This window comes from Dipodomys ordii, unplaced genomic scaffold, assembly GCF_000151885.1.
Source record: "Dipodomys ordii isolate 6190 unplaced genomic scaffold, Dord_2.0 Scaffold156, whole genome shotgun sequence".
Taxonomy (NCBI): Eukaryota; Metazoa; Chordata; class Mammalia; order Rodentia; family Heteromyidae; genus Dipodomys; species Dipodomys ordii.
In genome coordinates, this window is record NW_012267372.1 from 1696232 (window position 1) to 1718842 (window position 22611).

At 54.9% G+C, this 22611-nt stretch overlaps 1 protein-coding gene across 1 annotated transcript; it reads left to right on the forward strand.

Moving 5' to 3' along the window:
- Positions 1-202: 202 nt before the first annotated feature.
- On the forward strand, positions 203-15611 carry Xrcc1 (X-ray repair complementing defective repair in Chinese hamster cells 1). Its single transcript, XM_013032756.1, has 17 exons — positions 203-318; positions 750-842; positions 6105-6215; positions 9762-9920; positions 10279-10353; positions 10451-10562; positions 10676-10791; positions 10873-10984; positions 11118-11376; positions 11610-11726; positions 13159-13252; positions 13367-13499; positions 13842-13893; positions 13963-14102; positions 14784-14874; positions 15237-15312; positions 15426-15611. The coding sequence occupies exons 1-17, from the start codon at positions 268-270 to the stop codon at positions 15537-15539; spliced, it is 1905 nt and encodes a 634-aa protein (XP_012888210.1). The 5' UTR covers positions 203-267; the 3' UTR covers positions 15540-15611.
- Positions 15612-22611: the final 7000 nt, after the last annotated feature.

Genomic DNA, 22611 nt, shown 5'->3' on the forward strand with positions numbered 1-22611 from the left:
GAGATTGTTGCTAAGGAACGTAACGCGTCTAAGCGGAGAGACGTGACTGGGCATGCGCCGTGGTGACGTAAGCGCCGGCGCGCCGCTGTTTGAAAGGCCCATAGCCTCGCGCGCTTGCGCACTGAAGCCCGCGCGAGGAGGAACATTTCCCCCCCCCCCATTCCCCGCCTCTGCTTCCCCCCCTCCCCCCAAAAAAAGAAAAAACAAAACAAAAAAACCAACGCCGACCCTTCTTCTGTCAGTCCCGGAGAAGCCCACGGATTTGACATGCCGGAGATCCGTCTCCGCCACGTCGTGTCCTGCAGCAGCCAGGACTCGGTGAGGGACTGGCAAGGTGGTGGCGGGCGGGGTGGGGTGTGCAGGGGGTGTTAGAAGATGGGAGCGAACTCACGGAAGGGGTTTTATGAGAGCTTCTGAGGTGTAAAAGGGGAACTTGGTAAAGTCGAAGGGAGGGTGATGGGTGAGGAACTTTCAGAGGCCCTAAGTGAATTCTGGGAGCAACGTGGAGTTTGGGAACTTTGCGGGGTGGGGGTGGGGGAGGCGTCTGGAACTTTCAGAGAAAAAAAAAAAGGAGCAATAGGAGAACCAGGGAAAGGAACTTCAGGGGAAACCCGAGGCAGAGTGTTTGTTGGGGGTGTGGGGAGGGAGATCGCCGAGGCTGTGGTAGACTCAAAGGAATACTCTTGAGAATTTGGGAGCCTAGGGGTCTCGTCTGTACCCTAATTCTCGTTTCTTACTCCTGTCTGCAGACCCACTGTGCAGAAAACTTGCTAAAAGCAGACACTTACCGGAAATGGCGGGCTGCCAAGGCAGGAGAAAAGACTATCTCCGTGGTCCTACAGGTGATCCAGTCCTCCCACCTCCTTCCTCCCCTATCCCCCTTCCTTCTGCTTCCTCTGCCTCCTCCCCCACCCCCACCCCTTCCTCCTCCTTCCACGCATAGGGCTTGAACATTCACAGGGGCAAGATTCCGTTCAGCCAACTGGCTTCAGGTCCAATCGCTTTATTTTTTCTTCTGGGCCTCAGCTTCTTAGGAAAACGAGTGTGTATCCCTCAGGAAGGAGAAAAGAGACTCATGGATCAGGCCCAAGATGACCTTAGAAATCATCAGCCATGGGTGGGGTGCTTCTACCTTCTGGACCTCAGTTTCCTCATCTGAAACAGAATGAGTCATGACCATGTACCTTTCCTTCTAAAGTCAATAGGAGCCAGGCTGAAAGGTGTCCAGGAAGATCATTAAGCAAATTGAGTTATGTTTACAACACTGGGGATTGAACTCAGGGCCTAACTTGGGTACTTACCACTGGAGCCACACTCCATGTCCTTTAGTTTGTTTCTTTTTCATATAGATCTTCCAACTAAGGTAACTGGGACTACAGTTGTGTACCACCTAGCCTACACATCAGCTACATCTTCTTCTTCCTTCTTTCTTCTTTGTTTTGGCTAGTTCTGGGGACCTTGCACTCGTATTCAGCTTGCTTGCTTTGTTGGTGCTCTACCACTTGAGTCAAACCTCCTTTTTTGTCAGTTGTGGGCTTTGAACTCAGGGCCTAGGTACTGTCCCTGAGTCTCTTTGTGCTCAAGGCTAGCTCTCTATCACTTGAGCCACAGTACCACTTCCAGTTTTTGAGTAGTTCATTGGAGATAAGTCTCATAGGGACTTTTTTCTCAGGCTAGCTTCAAACCATGATCCTGAGATCTCAGCCTCCTAAGTAAGTAGGATTACATTCGTGAACCACTGGCTCCTGACTCATGCCTCCTTTTTACTGGTTAAAAATTCTGTTTCTGCCCGGGCTAGCTTCAAAACCTTGATTCTTAGATCTGATTAGATCTGAGCCTCCTAAGTAGGTAGGACTATGGACATGAGCCACCAGCACCTGGCTTCACCTTTATTTATTTTTTTGTCAGTCATGGTCCTTGAACTCAGGGCCTGGACACTGTCCCTGAGCTCGGTCATTCAAAGCTAGTGCTCTACCTCTTTGAGCCACGTCTAGTTTTTGGGTGGTCAGTTAGAGGTAAGAGTCTGGAGGACTTTTCCTGCCCTGGCTGGCTTTGAACCGTGAGCCTCAGATCTGAGTCTCCTGAGTAGGTAGGATGACAGGCATGAGCCACCAGTGCCCGGCTTCCAACTTTATTTTAAAATAGGGAAATAAGTCTAGGGAGGGGAAATGAGTGGCCAGTTCAAGCCATCATCTCGAGAATACTAGCTGGGTTCTGAGTGCTTTCTGCACACATTCTTCACTGAATCCACACCTCAGCCCTGTGGATTGGGGTGGGGGAGGCAAAGAAGAAAAGATGATGCCTTGAGATGGCTCTACACTTCCAAAGAGGCTTTGCTGACAGATAGGAGAAAGAGGGCTGAATGCCTTTTAAGTATCGGTTTGTGGCCTGTGTGTTTTACCTGTATGCGACCATTAATAGACTGCAGTGCTTCAGCTTGAGTTCATTGGTACTTTAAACTACATTTTTTTTTTCATCGTTCTTCTTTGACTTTACATACTGGCTTGAGCCACCAAGCCACACACCCAGCCCACAGGCCATCCATCCTTCTCTCTGTCAGCTACATTCCTTAGTCTTGAATGGAGGAGTGTTGGTGTAGGGGGAAGGTGTACATGATTGTGTCTGATCCTGAATGTGTTCTTGTTGATAGAGGTGAGGCTCAGGTGGTAGTATACCAGCCTTGAATGAAAAAGGCAACAGATGGTTAGAGGCCCTGGGTTCTAGCACTGGTCACAGCAGGAAAAGAAAAAATAACAACAGCTGGCAGTCTTCATACCTCTTATGATTCGATTCATTGAATCCTCATAAAACCCTGTGACCCAGGCTCTGTTATTATCTGAATTTTACAGATGAGGAAACTGAGGCTCAGGTGAGTTATGCAACCTGCCTGAGAGCCAGTCTTTTAAGGGTAAACAGATCCGAGTTGCTGATAATTTCATTTTTGGACCTGGATTCAAAATCCACATCTCCATCTTCCTCCCTCTGTGGCCTCAGGTGCTCTCTCTCTCTCTCTCTCTCTGTTTCTCTGTCTCTGCCTGTTCATTGAGAATAATGACATCCAAGCCCAGAGCTGTTGTGGGAATTTAGTGACATGATGTCTGAAGAAGGGATCTGTCAGCACGTGGGTGTTTATACAAAGGGAGGGACTTATGATTTTACTGTGGGGCTGTCAGTGTCAGGCTCTCTGATGACGGTGGTGATCCCAGGAGATACCATGTGGTTCTGTTAACTCAGCCACAATGGGAGCAGAGAAGCTGGGGAAAGAAGAGACAGGACATGGGGTGGGGACTGCGGTGGGGAAGGGTTGGGGGAAGGGGGAAAGAGAGGCAAAGCATAGCATTCTCGGGCTTGGGAGAAAGTGGGGGTATTGTAGCCATCACCAAAGGGAGAAACCCAGAATGGAAACAACTTGAAAAAGGGCTACACTCTGGGATGTCCAGTTTTGGTTGTTTGGTTTTTGTTGTTTTTTTTTTTGTCCATCATGAGGCTTGAACACAGGGCATGGGCGCTGTGCCTGAGCTCTTCTGCTCAAGGCTAGTGCTCTACCACTTTGAGCCACAGCTCAACCTCCAGTCTTCTGGTGGTTAATTGAGGTAAGAGTCTCATGGACTTTCCTGCCCAGGCTGGCCTTGAACTGCAATCCTCAGATCTCAGCCTTCTGAGTAGCCAGAATGACAGGTGTGAGCCACTGGCGCCTGGCTTAGGTTGTCCAGCTTTGATGGGCCTCTAGGACTTTGAAGAAGTGACATCCAGGAGGCCAAGGTAGAAGTTTTCATCATGGAAGCTGATAGACATCCAGGAGTGGACTGGTTCATTTGTTCATTCATTCCATGAGTGTTTATGAATGCTTTGTGTAGACCAGGCTGTCTGCCTTAGCTTCCAAGCTGAAGAAGTGGGCGCCATGAAGCAAATGTATTCAGCCCTATGGACCTTTCTGTCAGTGGGGAAAGACCACAAACAACTCGGCACATGGACTGTCAGATTGGAAGTGAAGGTGTGGCTCAAGTGGTAGAGTGCCACCCTTAAGCGAAGAAGCCAAGTAAGCATGAGGCCCTGAATTAGAACCTTAGTATTGATGTAGGTGTGCAAACACACACACACACACAAATAGAAGTTTATCAGATCATAGTCACTGGAGAGGGACTTCAACAATTAAGGGGATTGGAGGTCTCTGGCGGGGGAGGACAGGAATCAGGGCTTATTTTGTTTTTTGTTCCGTTTTTATGGGGAAGGCTCAGAGGGTTTCCCTGAGCAGGAATGCTTAAAGAAAGCAAGCTGTCCTTCTATGCTGACAGGAGACAGAGATAGCAGAGCAGGCGGTGCCCTGCACATTGGAGCCCCAGCAGGGAGGCCTGGGTAGGGCCTGAGCTAATGGGGTGCAGGTGGAAGCTGTCCAAGATACTCGAGGACTGAAAAACCTTGTCAGGACTCGTCCTTTTCCTCTACTCGATATGGGCACCGGAGGCTGAGCAGAGAGAGACAGAGTCTGATTTGATGGTTATAGGAGCCTGCGGGGTCTGGGTTGGGAATAAAATTCAGGGTGGGGTGCAATAGCAGAAGGCAGCCCCCCCTTCCCACCCACACACATAGGAGACATTTGGAAAATGCCAGGAGTCCCCTAGGCCAGGGGGCTTGGAACTCTCAGGAGCTAAGTTGTGTTCTTTACAAGCTATGCGAGGGGAGAGATCTGGGCTACCTGCTGGCCAGTTGTCTTCTCTGGGCTTCCCTGCTGAGCATGCATTCTCCAATCTGGTCGTGTTACACAACCACCTGGGCCTCGCCCCTGGGGTGCAGCCCTCTGCCCTGCTCGTGATGGCCCCACACAACATTTATTTTGTTTGCTGTGGACAGGAGGCCTTGTGATAAACCAGTCACCTGCTCCCAGACAGGGCGTTCAGCCTGGGTGCCAGCCATGCCTGGCCTGGAGGGGATGGCCGGGTGGGTCCCCTGGGAGCCCTGCCACGCGTGTCACCATGGCAGCCATCTTGAGCCAGGTCCAGCAGCTCCATGGCACATGACTTGCTTTCGGGGACCTGCTGGCTTTGCAATCACTCCATTTGCCACAGTGCTGTTTGAAGTTGGTGACACGCATGTTGCTAAGCACGCATGTGAGGGTTGGACCCCAGACTGGAGCCAGGCACCCCCACAGCCAGATCCGTTAGCAGACCTGCTAGGCCTGGCTCCCTTACACGCCTGCTGTCACTGACCCTGCCCTGCTTCTTGTCAGCACACATTTCCTTTTGTCTCATTTGAATTTTCTGCCAGTAGAGTCACAGTATTTCCTGTTTCATATCTGCTTTTGTTTTGTTTCATTTTTGTGCTGGTTCTGGGGCTTGAACTCAGGGCCTGGGCACTGTCCCTGAGCTTTCTTTGCTCGCACTCTACCACTTGAACCACAGTGCCACTTCCGGCTTTTTTGGTGCTTAGTTACAGATAAGGTCTCACAAACTTTCCTGCCTGGGCTGGCTCTGAACCTCGAGCCTCCAATCTCAACCTCCTGAGTAGCTAGGAATGGCAGGCATGAGCCACTGGGCACCAGCTTCATGTCTGTTTTTGGGTTTCACTGTGTATCGTACTCTGTGGCATGGCAGTTTCCTCTGTAGTCTTTACTGTTCAAAAAAGAAAACCTGGAAGCTGGGTATGATACAGCATGCCTGGGATCCCTATACGAAGGAGGCTGAGGCAGGAGGATCCAGAGTTCGAGGCCAGCCTGGGCTACATAGAGAGGCTTGTCTCCATTTAAAAAAAAAAAAGGAAGTCTCTCTCTACCTCCATCTCTGCATGCTCCCTCTCCTCAGCCCTGCTACTCTGTTCCTTGTTCCTGAGGTGTTCCTTCTTATGGAAGAGAGGTGAGACTTCGAGGGCTGGCAAGGCCTGCAACTAGGGGCCCCTGCCCTAGGAATCATTGAGCACAACTAGGCGCACCCTGCCCTGCCGTCCATCCCGTGTACCTGCCCCTCCATCGGGGAGCTTCCAGGGGGAGAGTGACACCACCCAGCCATGGTCCCCAGGAGTGACACTGCACAGACCTGGTGGGCCAGGAGGGGGTCCTCCTTTGAGCTGGCACGCAGCAGGCTCTCACCACGGCTCTTCTCCACCCGCAGTTGGAGAAGGAGGAGCAGATCCACAGCCTGGACATCGGCAATGACGGCTCGGCCTTCGTGGAGGTGCTGGTGGGCAGCTCAGCAGCCGGGACCAGCGAGCAAGACTATGAGGTGAGCAGGGTCGGGGGGGGGGGCACTAACTGGTGCACGGGCTGGCCTCAAACTGTGATCATCCTGTCTTTGCCTCCCAAGGGCCAGGATTATAGGTGTGCATCACCACACCCAGTTGGATTCTTCATTGTTTGGGATGCCTCTGTTAGCCGTTTTATTTGTGACAAATATTTACAAGAAGGAATGTTTGCTACCTGTTACTTTGTTGTGAATATTTAAAAAGTAGCGCAGTAGCCAGGTGCAAATGGCTCATGTGTGTCATCCTAGCTACTCAGGTGGCTGAGATCTGAGGATCGAGGTTCAAAACCAGCCTGGGCAGGAAAGTCCATGAGACTCTCTTACCTCCAATGAACCACCAGAAAACCGGAAGTGGTGCTGTGGCTCAAGTGGTAGAGTGCTCGCCTTGAGCTGAAGAGCGCAGAGACAGCGCCCAGACCCAGAGTTCAAGCCCCATGTCCAACCAAAAAAAAAAAAGGCACAGTGTGGTTGTGGGGAGGAGGGTGCTGGGTGAGGTGCTAAGCAGGTCCTCTTACCATTGAATCTTGTCTGCAGCCCAGCACAGTCCTTCTTTAACTTCTTTTTCCTTTGTGCCAGAACTGGGGCTTGAACTCAGGGCCAGGGTGCTGTCCGTTTGCTTTTTTCCACTTAAGACTGGCACTCTGCCACTTGAGCCATATCTCTACTTCCAGAGTTTTTGGAGATAGTAGTCTTGTGGATTTTCCTGCTCAGGCTAACTTCAAACTACAATCCTCAGGTCTCAACCTCCTGAGTAGCTAGGATTACAAGCACGAGTCACTGTCGCCTGGCTCTTTAACTTTTTTTTTTTTTGTCGGTTGTGGGGCTTGAACTCTGGGCCTGGCGCTGACCCTCAGCTCTTTAGCTCAAGGCTAGCACTCTACCGCTTGAGCCACAGCACCAATTCCGGTTTTCTGAGTAATTTATTGGAGATAGTCTCACAGACTTTCCTGCCTGGGCTGGCTTTGTACCGCGATCCTCAGATCTCAGCCTCCTGAGTAGCTAGGATGACAGGCGTGAGCCACTGGCACCCGGCCCTTTAACATGCTTTTGAAATGGGTGTCACTGTATTATTCAAGCCATTCTTGACCTCGGGGCTCAAACGGTTCATAGCCTCAGCCTCCAGAGAAGCGGGTCCACACGTATGTACCACCAAGCCTGGTTTGTATGGTTCTTCTTTCTTCTCTCTCTCTCTCTCTCTCTCTTTCTCTTTGCCAGTCCTAGGGCTTGAACTCAGGGCCTGGGCACTATCCCGAACTTCTTTGCTCAAAGCTAGCACTCTACCACTTGAGCTAAAACTCTACTGCTGTTTTTTTTGGTGGTTTATTTGGGATAAGAGTCTCACAGACTTTCCTGCCAGGGTTGACTTTGAACTGCAATCCTCAGATCTCAGCCTCCTGAGTAGCTTGGATTACAAACATGAGCCACCAGTACCTGGCTCCTCCTTTTCCTCTTCCTCCTCCTCTTCCTTCTCCTCCTCCTCCACCACCACCACCACCACCACCATCATCACCACCTCTTTTCTTTCTCCTTCTCCTTCCCCTTCTTCTTCGTCTCTGATTTTCTGGCTAGCTCATTAACAAAATGTTGGGTGGATAAAAATAAAACTACTGTGACAAAGAGTTTAGGAGTCAAAGTGAACAAACCTGTTTCCTGCCAGATGTGTTTTCTTCTTGCAATAGTTTTTAATTGAAGTGTATTTTGGATTGTGTACATGCACAGTCAATGCCTGTAAAATCAAGTTCTGTACCATGGATCAGACAGGACAGGCTCCCCCTGCACCAGCCCCCGCCTCCCAGGGAGACAGACCACAGCTGGTTCTTTTAACAGAGAGAATTTAACACAGGGATTTAGAAATTCGGTGCTGTTGCATGGCTAAGGTCTGGTGAAGGGACAGTATGGGAGCTCCCACCCCTGGGTAGAGGACCAAAGAGAGGCAGGGCTGATTGAAACAGAGGACCAAGTGTGGGGGTCTGGTCACAAGAAGCCAGGATTCAGACTTGGAGGCGTTGCTTCCCCAGATGCTGCTGTACCCAAAAGAGAGTCTTGGCTCTGAAGGTGTGCTAAGCTGTAAACTGGGTTCACTCAGGGCCGTGGGAAGGGGTGCCCCAGGGGGAAGCCCATCTGGGGTTTAGCTGGGAGTCATCTAGCCTGCTAGCCACCCCCACAAAGCCGGCCTCCTCTCGCCAGCTCCCCCTATTGGCAGAACCTGGCAAGTGTGCCTCTGGCCAGCTCCGCCTACTGGCAGAACCTGGCAAGTGTGCCTCTCGCCAGCTCCGCCTACTGGCAGTGCTGGCAGTGCACAGCTGGCCTGCAGCAATGTGAGTTTTCTTTTTTTCCCCCAGGCAAGGCTCACATCCCAGAGCCAATTGGGTCTGAGCGGAGAAACACTCCCCTAACAGTTGACACTGCTCCCCTGCCTCTCCTGCCTCTTAGGAGGATGCATTCTCATTTCTGTCTGCCTATGCTCCTCCTGGCCTTCCTGCCAGCTCCGTGTTGCACTTCCAAAAGATGCTTAAATACTGTACCAGTCTCTGACCATTCTCCACAGGAGAGTTCCCTGGCCCATGTGGCCCTCAGGTCACCTGATCTTGAAGACTCCCTGGAAGAGTATAGAGAAGGGCCATTCAGATCTGTGGGTTAGGACAACCCACCTAGACTGCAGGATGACCCAGAAATCCCACCCCTGGTGTGTGAGATCAGGACAGGAAGGAAGTCAGTATGCCACAGAGATGGCCGCACCCCTGTGTCTATTACAGTAACAAAAGCTACAGAAACAACTGAGGGTCCACCGGCAGAGGGTGGAATCTGGAAAGGAGAGGAACAGCTAGTGGGGGTGTCACGAGGGGGAAAGTACTGTCTAGTGCCCTTGAATGCAGGAGGGCAACAGGCCGGCAGCCATTCATTGTATATCTCAACATAGCTGGTAGAAGGCTGGGATGTGGTCCACGGGGCAGAGTGCTTGGCTCTGAGTTCAAACCTCAGAACTGTCAGAAAAAAAAGAAATAATCAAAGCTGGTGCTGGTGGCTCATGCCTGTCATCCTAGCTACTCAGGAGGTTAAGATCTGAGAATTGCATTCAAAGCCAGCCCAGGTAGGAAAGTCTGTGAGACTCTTATCTCCAGTAAACCACTAGAAAACCGGAAATGGCGCTGTGGCTCAAGTGGTAGAGCGCTGGCCTTGAGCTGAAGAGCTGAGGGACTGCGCCCAGGCCCAGAGTTCAAGCCCCACGACCGACCAAAAAAGTAAAATAAAAAAATCAAGTAGCTAATAGAGGCTTTGATATTCCCAGTAAAGGAACAGTGACACCTGAGTGGAGTATTGAAATGTCACACAACACCTTGTTAAGATGTCTGCGTATATTTAAAGTCCCTTGGAGGCTGACCCATTGGAGGTGCAGAAATGCGGGCACTGAAGCTGGTGCCCTCCCCCTCCTCTGCCCGGGCTGCTTGGCCTGCACCCCCTCGCCCAGTCCCTGGGTCGTATCATTGGAACCATCCTGATTCTCATCCCACGTGTCCTTCCACCCAGGTTCTTCTGGTCACCTCGTCCTTCATGTCCCCTTCCGAGAGTCGCAGTGGCTCCAACCTCAACCGCGTCCGCATATTTGGGTCTGACAAGTTGGTCCGGGCCGCTGCGGAGAAGCGCTGGGACCGTGTGAAGATTGTGTGTAGCCAGCCTTACAGCAAGGTGCCCAGGGAGCGGCCAGGGCCTAAGGCCTGGGGCGGGAGGAGCCAGGGCCGAGGCTGAGTTCCCCAGGGCTGGGTGCAGTGAGCAGCTAGGGCCCTTTGGGAATGTCCTAGGCTCCCCGCAACATCTGCCCCTGCCTCCAGCGGCAGAGGGACACACCCGTGGAGGTTTGTGTTCTGGAAGTGGCTCAGGCCAGAAAGTGGATTGGGTGGGCCAGCCAGCCAAGTTCAGCGTATCATCCTCATTGTCAGCCTCATTGTCAGCCTCGTCAGGCCTCCTGTCTGCTCCAAGTGAAGGGGTCTTGGGGGCCCGGCCCTGTCCAGGCCTGACACCCCGGCTCCCACCCCTGCTTCCCCAGGACTCCCCCTACGGCCTTAGTTTTATACGGCTTCACAGCCCCCCAGACAAAGAGGAGGCCGAGGCCCCTGCCCAGGTAAGCTTCCCCCCTCTCCTCCCCAGAGCCCCTCTCCCTAGCTCCCCACGCCACCTGCCTGCAGCCTTCCCACCCCACTGACCTTGCGGGAACTTAGAAGGGGACCGTGACCAAGCTCGGCCAGTTCAGAGTGAAGGAGGAGGACGAGAGCGCCAGCTCCCTGCGGCCCGGCTCGCTCTTCTTTAGCCGCATCAGCAAGGCGTCCCCAGGTGCGTGTGAAAACCACAGGGCCCGACCCCCGGTCGCTGCCCGGTGCTGTGGGGGCGATGCCAGGTCCCCAGGCCGCTGGTCTTTCATCCCGGGTCCATTTCTCCCTCTGTAGCCACCTCCAGCGAGCCTGCCGGGCCCAGCTACGCTGCGGCCACACTGCAGGCCTCGAGCTCCGCCGCCGCCGCCTCTGCTTCTCCCACGTCCAAGGCTACAGGCAGCGCTTCCAAGGTGAGATCAGGAGCCGAGGGGGGAGTCGGGGAGGAGAGCTACTGGAGTCCTCAGCCTGCCCCCCCACCCCGCCGTCCTCAGCCTCAGGAGCCCCCCAAAGGGAAGAGGAAGTTGGATTTGAACATAGAAGAAAGGAAGGCCCCTAGCAAACCATCAGCCCAGCTTTTGTCACCCACCCTCAAGAAGCCCAAATGTGAGCACCTTGTTTGCCTCGGGGCTGGGCTCTGGGGTCCTACTGGGTCTGAGGGAGGAGGCTGGGGCCTGGACCGCTGGGTCTGAGGGAGGTCTGCTAACAAACTAACTGAATCTCCCCTTTGGCTCTGCAGTGCAAACTCCCACCCGGGCCCCAACTGCAGCCCCCGTGTCCACCCCAGTGCCGGCCTCTGTACCAGAGAAGCCTCGGGGAGAAGGCCCTAAGCCCAAGGTCGCCCGGGCCGGCGCACAGGAGCTGGGGAAGGTGCTTCAGGGCGTGGTAGTGGTGCTGAGCGGCTTCCAGAACCCCTTCCGCTCCGAGCTGCGGGACAAGGCCCTGGAGCTGGGGGCCAAGTACCGGCCAGACTGGACCCCGGACAGCACCCACCTCATGTAGGCCTGTGCCCTCCCTGGAGCCTGTGTCCCCCTTCATCTCTCCCTCCCCTCCCTGCCTCCCCCTTTACTACTGTCCCTCTGTCCCTTGCAGTCCGTCTGCAGCCTCTGCCTGCTTTTTTCTCTGCTCTCGTCTGTTTTCTCTTATTTTCTCTTCCTCCCTCACCCCTCCCTCTTCCCCTGCGCCCCTCAGATCACAGTTAACTGACGTCCCCTCTTCTGTCCCCCACCAGCTGTGCCTTTGCCAACACCCCCAAGTACAGCCAGGTCCTGGGCCTGGGAGGCCGCATTGTGCGCAAAGAGTGGGTGCTGGACTGTCACCGCATGCGCCGGAGGCTCCCCTCCCGAAGGTGAGCCCCACCCCCCCCTCACCCCTCACCCCAGGACTGCCCCCCCACTAGTCCTGAGCTCAGGGGGCCCAGAGTCTGCAGCTTCTATGACATGGCAGGGCCTGGGACCTGGATGGGTCACAGGACATGGTGACCCGTCCTTGACACAGAAGGAAAAGAAGCTGCCGTGGGGGCAGCCATGCAGGGGGTGAGGGGGCACAGACAGCTGTGGGGGGGAGAGGGGGGAAGTAGAGGCAGGCATGGGACAGTTCAGTCGTTCAGTGCCTTCCTCCTGGAAGCCTCTGGCTTGGATGGGGGGCTGGGCATGTTGTAACATGGAGAGAGGACTGGCGTGCGGAAGGGACATCCTGATCCCACCCTGGGGGCAGAGGGGCCACAGAAGACTTCTGAGCTGGGAGGGGCGGTGGGGTCTACCTGGCCTGTTAGTTGCTGCCCAGGGGTGGCTCACACCCATCATCCCAGCTACTCAGGAGGCTGAGATCCGAAGACAGCTTCAAAACCAGCCTGGGCAGAAAACTCCATGAAATTCTTTTTTTTTTTTTTGGGGGGGGGTCCGGTCGTGGGGCCTGAACTCTGGGTCTGGGCACTGTCCTTCAGCTCAAGGCTAGCACTCTACCACTTGAGCCACAGCGCCACTTCCGGCTTTTTTCTTTTTGCTTATGTAGTGCTGAGGAATCGAACCCAGGGCCTCAGGCATGCAAGGCAAGCACTCTACCACTGAGCCACCTTCCCAGCCCTCCATGAAATTCTTATCTCCAGTAAACCAGAAAAAAAAAAGCTGGAAGTAGCGCTATGGTTCAAGTGACCGAGCACCAGCCTTGAGTGAAAAAGCCAAGCAAGAGCGCAAGGCCTTGAGTTCAAGCGCTAGTTCCAGCCTGCATACAGGTTCTGTTCTGCGTCATCCTAAATGACCAGCCACTGCACCAACTTGCATTCAGATGCCATGTTTTCCACCCAGATACCTATAATTTACTTATTTTTTGGTCATGAGACTTGAACTCAGGGCCTGGACACTGTCCCTGAGCTCTTTTGCTCAAGGCTAGTGCTCTACTACTTTGAGCCCCAGCTCTACATTTGTCTTTTTGGTGGTTTATTGAAGATAAGAGTCTCACGGTCTTTCCTGCCCAAGCTGGCTTTGAACCATGATCCTCAGATCTCAGCCTCCTGAGTAGCTAGGATGACAGGCATGAATCACCAGCTAGCTCTCCTGATGTGTAGCTGACTTTGATTTTTCTTCCCTCTGAACTGGGATACTTTTTTCACAAAAGGAGGGGAGGAAAGAGGGTGCTCAGAGTTTGTGGGGTCCTTGGGGCAGGCAGGAGGGACACAGGAGTGTAGTTAAGTACTGTGGCTGCTGCTGCCCAGTGCCCTCTCACCTCCCCCTTATGACCCACACTGATCTGCCTGTCTGATCCCCCCCATTCCTCCCTAGGTACCTCATGGCGGGGCCTGGCTCCAGCAGTGAGGACGAGGGGGGCTCCGACAGCGGCAGCAGTGGGGACGAAGCCCCCAAGCGTCCCCGAAAGGTCTGGAGCCTTGGCAGGAGGAAGGGGGGTGAGAGGGAGCACCAGGGAGGCTGTGGTTACCCACCCCGTTCCTGTGCGCAGCCATCCCCATCCTTACCCCATCCCCCTTGTCAGCGTCCACAGACCAAAGCTAAGCCCCCCCAGGCGCCAGAACCCAGCTCACCCCCGAAGCCCCCAACCCCTGAAATGACCAAAGCAGCTTCTCCAGGACCCCAGGAAGATACAGATAGTGAGGAGCAGCCGGCAGGTGAGAGGCTAAGGGAGGGGCGGATCCCTGGCTCTGAGGGAGGGGGCTGGGGTCTGAGGGAGGGGGCTGGGGTCTGAGGGAGGGGGCTGGGGTCTGAGGGAGGAGGGCTAGGGTCTGAGGGAGGAGGGCTGAGACCTGGACTCCTGGGTCTGGGGGAGGAGGCTGGGTCTGAGGGACGAGTGGAGGGTCTGTAAGGTAAAGGTGGAAGGAGAGGGTCACTGGGTGGGGATCACTGGCCCTGGGGTTGGGGTGCTGGGTTGGTTGCCTCGTGCCGCTGCAGGAGTTAGGGGCGGCCAGTTTCCCAGAAGCGCAGGCCGTGTCTGACTGAGCTTCTCCTGGCAGGACAGGACACCGGGGCGGACGAGTCCGGGGACACGGAGGACGAGCTGCGGAGGTGAGCTCAGCTGGCTCGGGTGCGGGGCGAGGGGAGCGCGCGCCCCTCTGAAACCCTCCGCTCCCCCAGGGTGGCAGAGCAGAGGGAGCAGCGGCAGCCCCCAGCGTCTGGGGAGAACGGCGAGGACCCGTACGCGGGCTCCACGGACGAGAACACGGACCGTGAAGACGACAGGGAGTCCCCGGACCTGCCGGTTCCTGAGCTCCCAGGTGGGGCGGCCCTGCGGCCCTCACGCAGCATCGCAGCGGTGCCATGCCCCCTGCAGCCTGGCGTGGTGCCGCCCTGCCCGCTGCCCGCCGGCCGTGCCCACCCTCTCCTGGGCTGGCCCTCCCCTTCAGCTTCCTCTGGGGTGCAATCCCACGTGGGTCCCCCTGGGCCCCCAGTGCCAGCGGCTCTGCCCTCTTGACCCCACCCTCCTCGGGCCTGTGCCAAGGGCACTGCAGTTCCTCGGGACCTCAGCGGTGGCACCATGTGCTTCCATTGTCTTCATCACCAGGCACACGCGCGAGCTAGGAGGGGGGGGCGGGGCCTGCAGGGCCTCTTGGGGTGATGATGGAGGGAAGAGGAGGGGGTCAGGCCCCGCTGGAGGTGAGGTTTGGGCTGCTGGGATCGCTGCCGGCCAGACTCCTGACAGGGCAGCACCCCCACAGTGGCAGCTGCCAGTGGCTGAGCCCAGGGGACGCGGGGAGGAGGCTACCCCGAGGAAGGGCCCGGCCCACGTGGGGCTCTGGGGCTGCCAGCCTGCACCGCGCCACCAAAACCAACCTGACACGGTGAACTAGCATTGCAGCAGGCACAGACACAGATAGGCCTTCTGGAAGGTTCTGAAGGGCCATCGCATGCCATGAGTGCCCACCCCAGGTGACTCAGTCCTCCTCCTCCCTCGACAGACTTCTTCCAGGGCAAGCACTTCTTCCTGTACGGCGAGTTCCCCGGGGATGAGCGCCGGAGGCTCGTCCGCTACGTCACGGCCTTCAACGGGTCAGTCCCGGGGACATGAGGGAGCATCGGGGTTGTGGGGAGGATGGAGAAAGGGCCAGCCAGACTGGGGCCGGGGGTGGGGTGGGGCGAGACACGGGACAGTCACGCTCACCATGCAGGGCAGCCCTACATGCCCCACTTCCCCTCAGGCTGCCCCCCTTCCAAGTGGTCTCCTCCACCCATCTCTAGAATGTGGCACAACATTGGGCCGCTACCACTGAGGCAGGGCAAGGCCAGCACATAGGAGACGGAGGCCCGCAGGTAGCTCCAAGGGGGCAGAGCCTGGGCCTGGGGGAGGCTGGAGTCTTTGAGAATGACATGGAGTATGACATCATACTGCCCCTTTTCTCCTTTCCCACCAGGGAGCTCGAGGACTATATGAGCGACCGAGTCCAGTTTGTGATCACAGCCCAGGACTGGCATCCCAGCTTCGAGGAGGTGAGCCTCCAAAGGGCAGAGACAAAGGAACCCCTTGCCCAAACTCGCCCTGCCATCCCCTGGCAACCCCTTAGTTACACATTCCTCTGTGAACTCTCCCCCCCCACCCCCAGGCCCTGATGGAAAACCCTTCCTTGGCGTTCGTCCGTCCCCGATGGATCTACTCCTGCAATGAGAAGCAGAGGCTACTTCCTCACCAGCTGTACGGGGTGGTGCCCCAGGCCTGAGGTGCCCTGCCTGCATGTGTTACGTACATGCGCGTGTGTGCACACAGGTGCTTAATAAAGAAGACTTGGTTTGGAGAAGCTGCCCCATCTCAATGTCACCCCGGGCTCCAAGAGACTTCCACCCCTCCACCAGCCAAGAGGCAGTGGCAGGTGAACTCCAGACCCAGGAGTTTGGACTCCATAGTGGGAGTGGGGGAGCAGCAGGGGGTTCAGGCATGGACGGCATCAGAGTCTGAGATCCACTGGGCAACACTACAGCCTTGAGATTCTCGCATCTGAGGACCGGCGCCAGCCAGTCCAGCTCCTGAACTTGCCGTCAAAGGACTTGGCTTCCCCCATACACACTCCGAGGTCCTGGGTTTTGAACTCGGGGCCTGGGCACTGCCCCTTAGCTCTTTCGCTCAAGGCTGGCACTCTACCACTTTGAGCCACAGCATCATTTCCAGTTTTCTGGGGGTTCATTGGAGATAAGAGTCACAGGGACTTTTCAGCCTGGGCTGGCTTTGAACCATGATCCTCAGATCTCAGCCTCCTGAGTAGCTAGGATTACAGGCGTGAGCCGCTTGTAAGGGACATAGCTTGTGACTTGATTTTGGCCACCACTTGCTTGTGCCCACTGTCCTACCTGGACCACGTCTATCTGCACCACTGTGTCCCATGCAGCCATCCTCTGCCAGCTCATCCCCACTAGAGAGTGGGGGAAAGGAGGTGCCAGCCCCTCCCTATACCCCTCTACCACACCCCGGCTCACAGATGGGCCATGTGTGCAAAGGAGCGCCAAGGCCCCCAAACTGCGGAGCAGGTCTAGGTCTGGGCTTTTAGATGGACTCTGTGTCCATATTCCCCCCCCCCAGTGGGGGTCAGGACTCTCCACGTCACTGTAGCACTGGCTGTGTTCCGGCTAGGTACCCCTGTTGATGGGCACAGGACTCCTGCCAGTTCTTGGCCACACCATCCGCCAGACAGTGAATAACCTCACCAGCATGCGTTTATAGAAAGAAGCCAGTGCGTGTGCTTTAAATGTCTCAACTCCAGTCACAGGGAACCAAGATGGAGATGCCAAGTTAAATGTGTGCCCACCTTCCTCACCAGCCATGAATACTGCCAGCCCTTCCACCTTGGCCAGGTAAAGCGGTGAGGAGAAGCAGAGCTCAGGACCATGTGGCCACAGTTCCTGGGCTGTTGGTTTACCCAGCATTAGCTCTGCCCCTGGGGGTGAGCAGAGTTCTTCAGCCTTGCGGCCAGCCCTGTATGAAAGCCAGTGTCTGCCCTGCAGAGAGAGGCCAATGCCCACAGGCAGGTTTAGAAAGCCTACCGCTTTATTGATGGGAGCTGGCAGGGTGTGTGTCTCCCTGGTGCTCACTCCCTGTACCCCAGTAGTGGCTGCGCTGGTGAACTCACAGGAGGCGTCTCTGGCCACAGGTTTGTGCTGGCCATGCCCTAGCTGCCTGGCAGGGTGGAAGGGTCATGGTTCAGGCAGTGGGCAGCCAGCTTGAGGGGTAGGAGAAGGCCTGACAGGGCAACAGTGTGAGCGCTGGGGCAGGGGGAACCAGCAAGGCCTGGGGGGCACCCCCCTTAAACAAGGGGGACCCGGGAGCTGGAGCTGCAGCCAATGACAGCTTCTCTGCCAGGGCCTGCTGGGGACCTGGGGGGGACAGGAAGAAGCGGCCAGCCATCTTAGCCTAGTCCTCCTCCTGCTAACTCAATGTTGGAGGCGCTCCTCAAAAGTATGCTAGCACATGAAGTATTTAACTATGGACAGTAAATCTAAGTAATGCCATCTTGGCGTCTTAATAGAAGATGGGGACTCTCAGAACTAGAGGTGATAGGACATTCTGTGGATGGCAGATGTGTCCTGAGTTGTTGAGCTCCAGGAAAGTCTTGCTTCCCCTAGATAATCAGGGTCCTGATGGCCCTGGATTGTTCCCCTGGGTAGTTTGCTTTGCCTATGTGTAACACTTTTGTTAGGTTTAATTTCTCACACTGGTTATATGGTCTTTGCCTTTAAAAGTTTTGTGCAAGACTGCTGGTGGGAATGTAAACTAATACAACCACTCTGGAAAGCAGTCTGGAGGTACCTCAGAAAGCTAAATATAGACCTCCCCTACGACCCAGCCATATCACTCCTAGGCATCTACCCTGAACAACAGGAACCAGAATACAAGGACACCTGCACCTCTTGTTCATTGCTGCACTGTTCACAATAGCCAAGATAGGGAAACAACCCAGATGCCCCGCTACAGATGAATGGGTCCAAAAATTGTACCAATATACAATGGAATATTACGCAGCCATTAGAAAGAACAAAATAATGGCATTCTCAGGGAAATGGATGGAACTAGAACAAGTCATTTTGAGCGAATTAAGCCAAGATCAGAGACACAAATGGCATATGATTTCCCTGATATGTGGATGTTAAGTTCAAAATGTAATGAGATATGACAAAGTAAACAGGACTCAAGAAACAAAGGACCTCTTCTTAATTTGTCATATGGTTTTTAGATGACTCCATGTTCTTGACCCCACATATGATAGATACATGTGCACATCTGAGGGAAGCTAGGAGGAGGGCACAGAATCAGAAGGAAACAGGTGAAGAAATACAGCAGAGGGGCCCATCAACTGTACTGGACATTGATGAAAGGGAATCAAGCAACTCAAGGGCAGCAATGGGGGCTGGGAAGGTGGCTCCGTGGTAGAGCGCTTGCCTTGCATGCCTGAGGCCCTGGGTTTGATTCCTCAGCACCACATAAGCAAAAAAAAAAGCCGGAAGTGGCGCTGTGGCTCAGGTGGTAGAGCACTAGCCTTAAGCTGAAGAGCTGAGGGACAGCGCCCAGGCCCAGAGTTCAGGCCCCACGACCAGACCCAAAAAAAAAAAAAAAAATCAAGGGCAGCAATGGGAGGGAGGGAAGGAGAGCGAAAGAGGGAACAGCTAACACTAAGCAAAAGAAAAGAAATGTACATATCATCCAATTTGGAAGAAACAGTTTGTAGAGTTCACAAGCTTTATTGAGTGTGATAATGACAATTCGCCTTGTGAAGGTTAAAATGTATCTGTGACTTTAGCTAAGTATCACTATCCCACAATATTGTGAAATGTATGTAATCTCAATAAAGAAAGATTATTTTAAAAGTTTTATGCAAGCTGAGCACTGGTTCACGCCTGTAATCCTAGCTACTCAGGAGGCAGAGATCTAAGGATGACAGTTGCCTGAGCAAAAAAGTCCCTGTGAGATTTTTTCTTTTTTTTGTGGGGCCTGAACTCTGGGCCTGGGCGCTGTCCCTCAGCTCTTCAGCTCAAGGCTAGCGCTCTACCACTTGAGCCACAGCACCACTTCCAGCTTTTTTCTTTTTGCTGGTGTGGTGCTGAGGAATCGAACCTAGGGCTTCATGCATGCAAGGCAAGCGCTCTACCACTGAGCCACCTTCCCAGCCCCCCTGTGAGATTCTTACTCCAATAAACCACTAGAAAACCGGAAGTGGCTCTGTGGCTCAAGCGGTAGAGTGCTGGCCTTGAGTTGAAGAGCACACCCAGGCCCAGAGTTCAAGCCCCATGACCGACAAAAAAAAAAAAAAAATCTGTGCAAGAGACATTCTGGGCTTTCAGTCAGGAGTCTACCTGCCAATAGATTCCCTATTTGATCTCTCAAAAGGTGGCTTCTCTTTTCTCCTAACTGAAATCCTGTACAGCAGTTATCCCCAGTCCCCCAAGAGCGTCCTCTCTGCTTCCCCCTCACCCTGTATGGAATGTCTTGAGGAGTTCCAAATGGGGTTCCTTTCTGGGTCCCCAAAGCTGTCAGGTTCCCCCCCTCCCCTCCACACATTGTACCAAGGTGTCCATTTCTAGCATCCGTGATCATCCCGAAATCCTCCCTGAAAGAGGCATCAGCTTTCACCACCTCCTGCCTCCTCCCCGCTCAGTGTGATTCCGGGCAGCACTTGAGCCCGGGCTCATGGGGTGAGGCTGGGGGGCCTAGGCTCAGGGATGAGGACGTTTAGGAGCAGGGCCCATCCACGTGGAGGCGGGGCTACGTTCTGTGGGCGTGGTTATGCAAATTGACGAAGGCGGTCTTGGCTACACCCAGGGCCTGAATTCCAGGCGGGGTGGGCGGGGCCTCTCTTACGGAGGCGGTTGACAACTCGGAAACCGGGATAAACGGAGCTGAACCAAACAGACCAAAGTTCTTATGCTTTGCCTGGAAGGTCCAGGGGAGAGCCTTAGAAATCATGGTGGGCGGACCTTCGGGCGAGGTAGGTGGGCCTCCGAGGGGAGTGGGCGGGTCTTCAGGCGGGGTGGGCGGGTCCTTTGCATCTGGGTCTAGGGGGCGTGGTCTATGCACTAGGTGGGCGGGCCTCACTGGAGCGGCGGCTTAATGGGGCTTATGGGCTGAGCCTTCTCCACCCATGGACGCCTCCCCAGTTGCGCCCTTCTTGCCCCAAAATTTCATCCCTGGGATGGAGCTGAGGCCGTGGGGGATAGACAGGACACCTAGAGAAAGATGCAAAAGGAACATGGCGTGCGTAGTAATCCAGAGCCCCTCCCCTTTCTCTAATAGACTTAGTTTTCCCTGGTGGGTACCAGGCGTCTGCGACTTTAATGCCCCCATCCGAATAGAGGCATTCGGGCCCCAATGCATCCCCCGCCCCCCCGAATCGGAGCACTCCCCAGACCCAAATCCATTTCCCGTAGCCATTGGCACCGGGACCCCCCACGCGCTCCGCACCTGCGGCTCGGCCCGCCCCTGGGGGGCGGGGCCCTCCTGCCCCGGCCCACGCTGGCGCTGCTGCCCGTCGGCCGCACCTAGCTCTGCGCCTCCGGGGGACCGGGGAGTCGGGCGGAAGGAGGGGTAGCTCGGCCGGCAGCGGGTCGCCCGGCCTTACTCCCATGCCCTCCTCCCACTCTGGGCCGAGGGGGCGTTGGCACGCATGCGCAGGGGCGTCCAGCGTGGAAGGTGGGGTGGATGCACCTGGCTGTGGAGTGCACGAGCCTGGGCTGAGCTACCAGCCCGAGGACCGCAGGAGAGTGCATGGCCGGGGTGGGGCGGGGTGGAGGAGTCTACGGAAGCTGACTGGAGTCGAGACGCCCCCTCCCCCCCCCAGCTCCTGCTCTCTTTTTTTTGCACTTTTCTCTCCTTTTGGAATTCCAAGGGGAGCCTGAGTTTCTTATCTGGGGATGGAGTCGGGGTGTGGAATTAAATGAAAAAAAAAATCTCACAGCCAGGCGCAGGTGAGAAGGCTAGCTACTGAGAAGGCTGAGATCTTAGGTTGACGGTTCGATCCTGCCTGGGGATGAAAGTCCATGAGACTCTTATCTCCAGTTAAACCAGTAAACGATCAGAAGAAGTGGAGCCGTGGCTCAAGTGGTAGAGTGAAAACAAAAGCTCACGGACAGCGCCCAGGCCCTGAGTTCAAGCCCCATGACCGACAAAGAAAAAGAACGCAGACAGACACAGACGGACAGACACACCCCCACACAGAGGCATTTGCTGCCAATGCTTAGTCCTCAAGCAATTCATTTGCAGCTAGTCTGACCATTTCCTCGCGCGAGGGTGGGGATGGGACTCTGGTGTGGGCTGGCAGCCAATGACAGGCACGGTATTTGCATAGCACCCTGGCGCACTTCACCATTGGATGTCTCAACGCTCTCAGGCCCCGCCCCTCCCCTTTGCGGGCCTCCTCCTGGGCCTGGCCTGGCTGGCCCCAGGTGCCTAGGTACATTCTCTGGTGCCAGGCCTCCAGTGGCAAGCCGCCCTGCATTGTGCCCAACCAGCGACCGTGCAAGGCCCTGCCATAGTCCAGAATGACCACTCTGCATGGGTGGAGCTCCAGAGCTCCAACCTGATTACCTGGGAGTCACAAGTTATTTGGTGGGGTTATTTGGGTTCTGGAACTAAATGTCCTACACATAGCTGCTTTGGACTTTTGCTTCTGACACTGTTGTTTTACGTTTTTCCTGTTTGTTTTTTGTTTGGTTGGGGTTGTGTGTGTGTGTGTGTGTGTGTTAGTTTTTTGTCAGTCATGGGGCTTGAACTCTGGGCCTGGGCACTGTCCCTGAGCTCTTCAGCTCAAGGCTAGCTCTCTTCGCTTTCAGCCACAGCACCACTTCCAGTTTTGTTTTTCAGTTGGTTCATTGGAGATAAGAGTGTCACCGACTTTTCCTGCCTGGGCTGGCTTCAAACTGAGAATCCTCAGATGGCAGCCTCCTGAGTAGCTCGGATGACAGGCATGAGCCACCAATATCCAGCTCTGCCACTGTCTTAACTGGCTCAATAAATTATGTGACTACTCTGTGTGTGTGTGTGTGAGTCCTGGACTTGAACTCAGGTCCTGGGTACCACCCTTTAGCTTTTTTTTCTTTTTCTTTTTGTCACTCATGGGGCTTGAACTCTGGGCTTGGGCACTGTCCCCGCACTCTTCTGCTCAAGGTGAGCGCTCTACCCCTTGAGCCACAGCGCCACTTCTGATTTTCTAGTGGCTTACTGGAGATAAGAGTGTCACAGACTTTTCTGCCCCAGCTGGCTTTGAACTGTGATCCTCAGATCTCAGCCTCTTTAGTAGCTAGGATTACAGGCATGAGCCACGCCGGGCTTTGTCCTTTAGCTTTTTTGCTCAAGGCTAGTGCTCTGCCACTTGAACACAGCTCCACTCCTGACTTTTTGCTGGCTAATTGGAGATAAGAATCTCATAGATTTTCTTGCCCAGGCTGGCTTTGACCCAGAATCCTCAGATTTTAGTCTCCTGAGTATTTAAGATTACAGATGCAGCAGGGCACCAGTGGTTCACGTCTGTCATCTTAGCTACTCAGGTGGCTGAGATCTGAGTATCATGGTTCAAAGCCAACTACAGGGCACTGGGAATGTGGCTAAGTGGTACAGTGCTTGCCTAGCATGCATGAAGCCCTGGGTTCGATTCCTCAGTACTACATACACAGAAAAAGTTGGAAGTGGCGCTGTGGTAGAGTGCTAGCCTTGAGCAAAAGAAGCTCAGGGACAGGGGCTGGGAAGGTGGCTCAGTGGTAGAGTGCTTGCCTTGCATGCCTGAGGCCTTGGGTTCGATTCCTCAGCACCACATA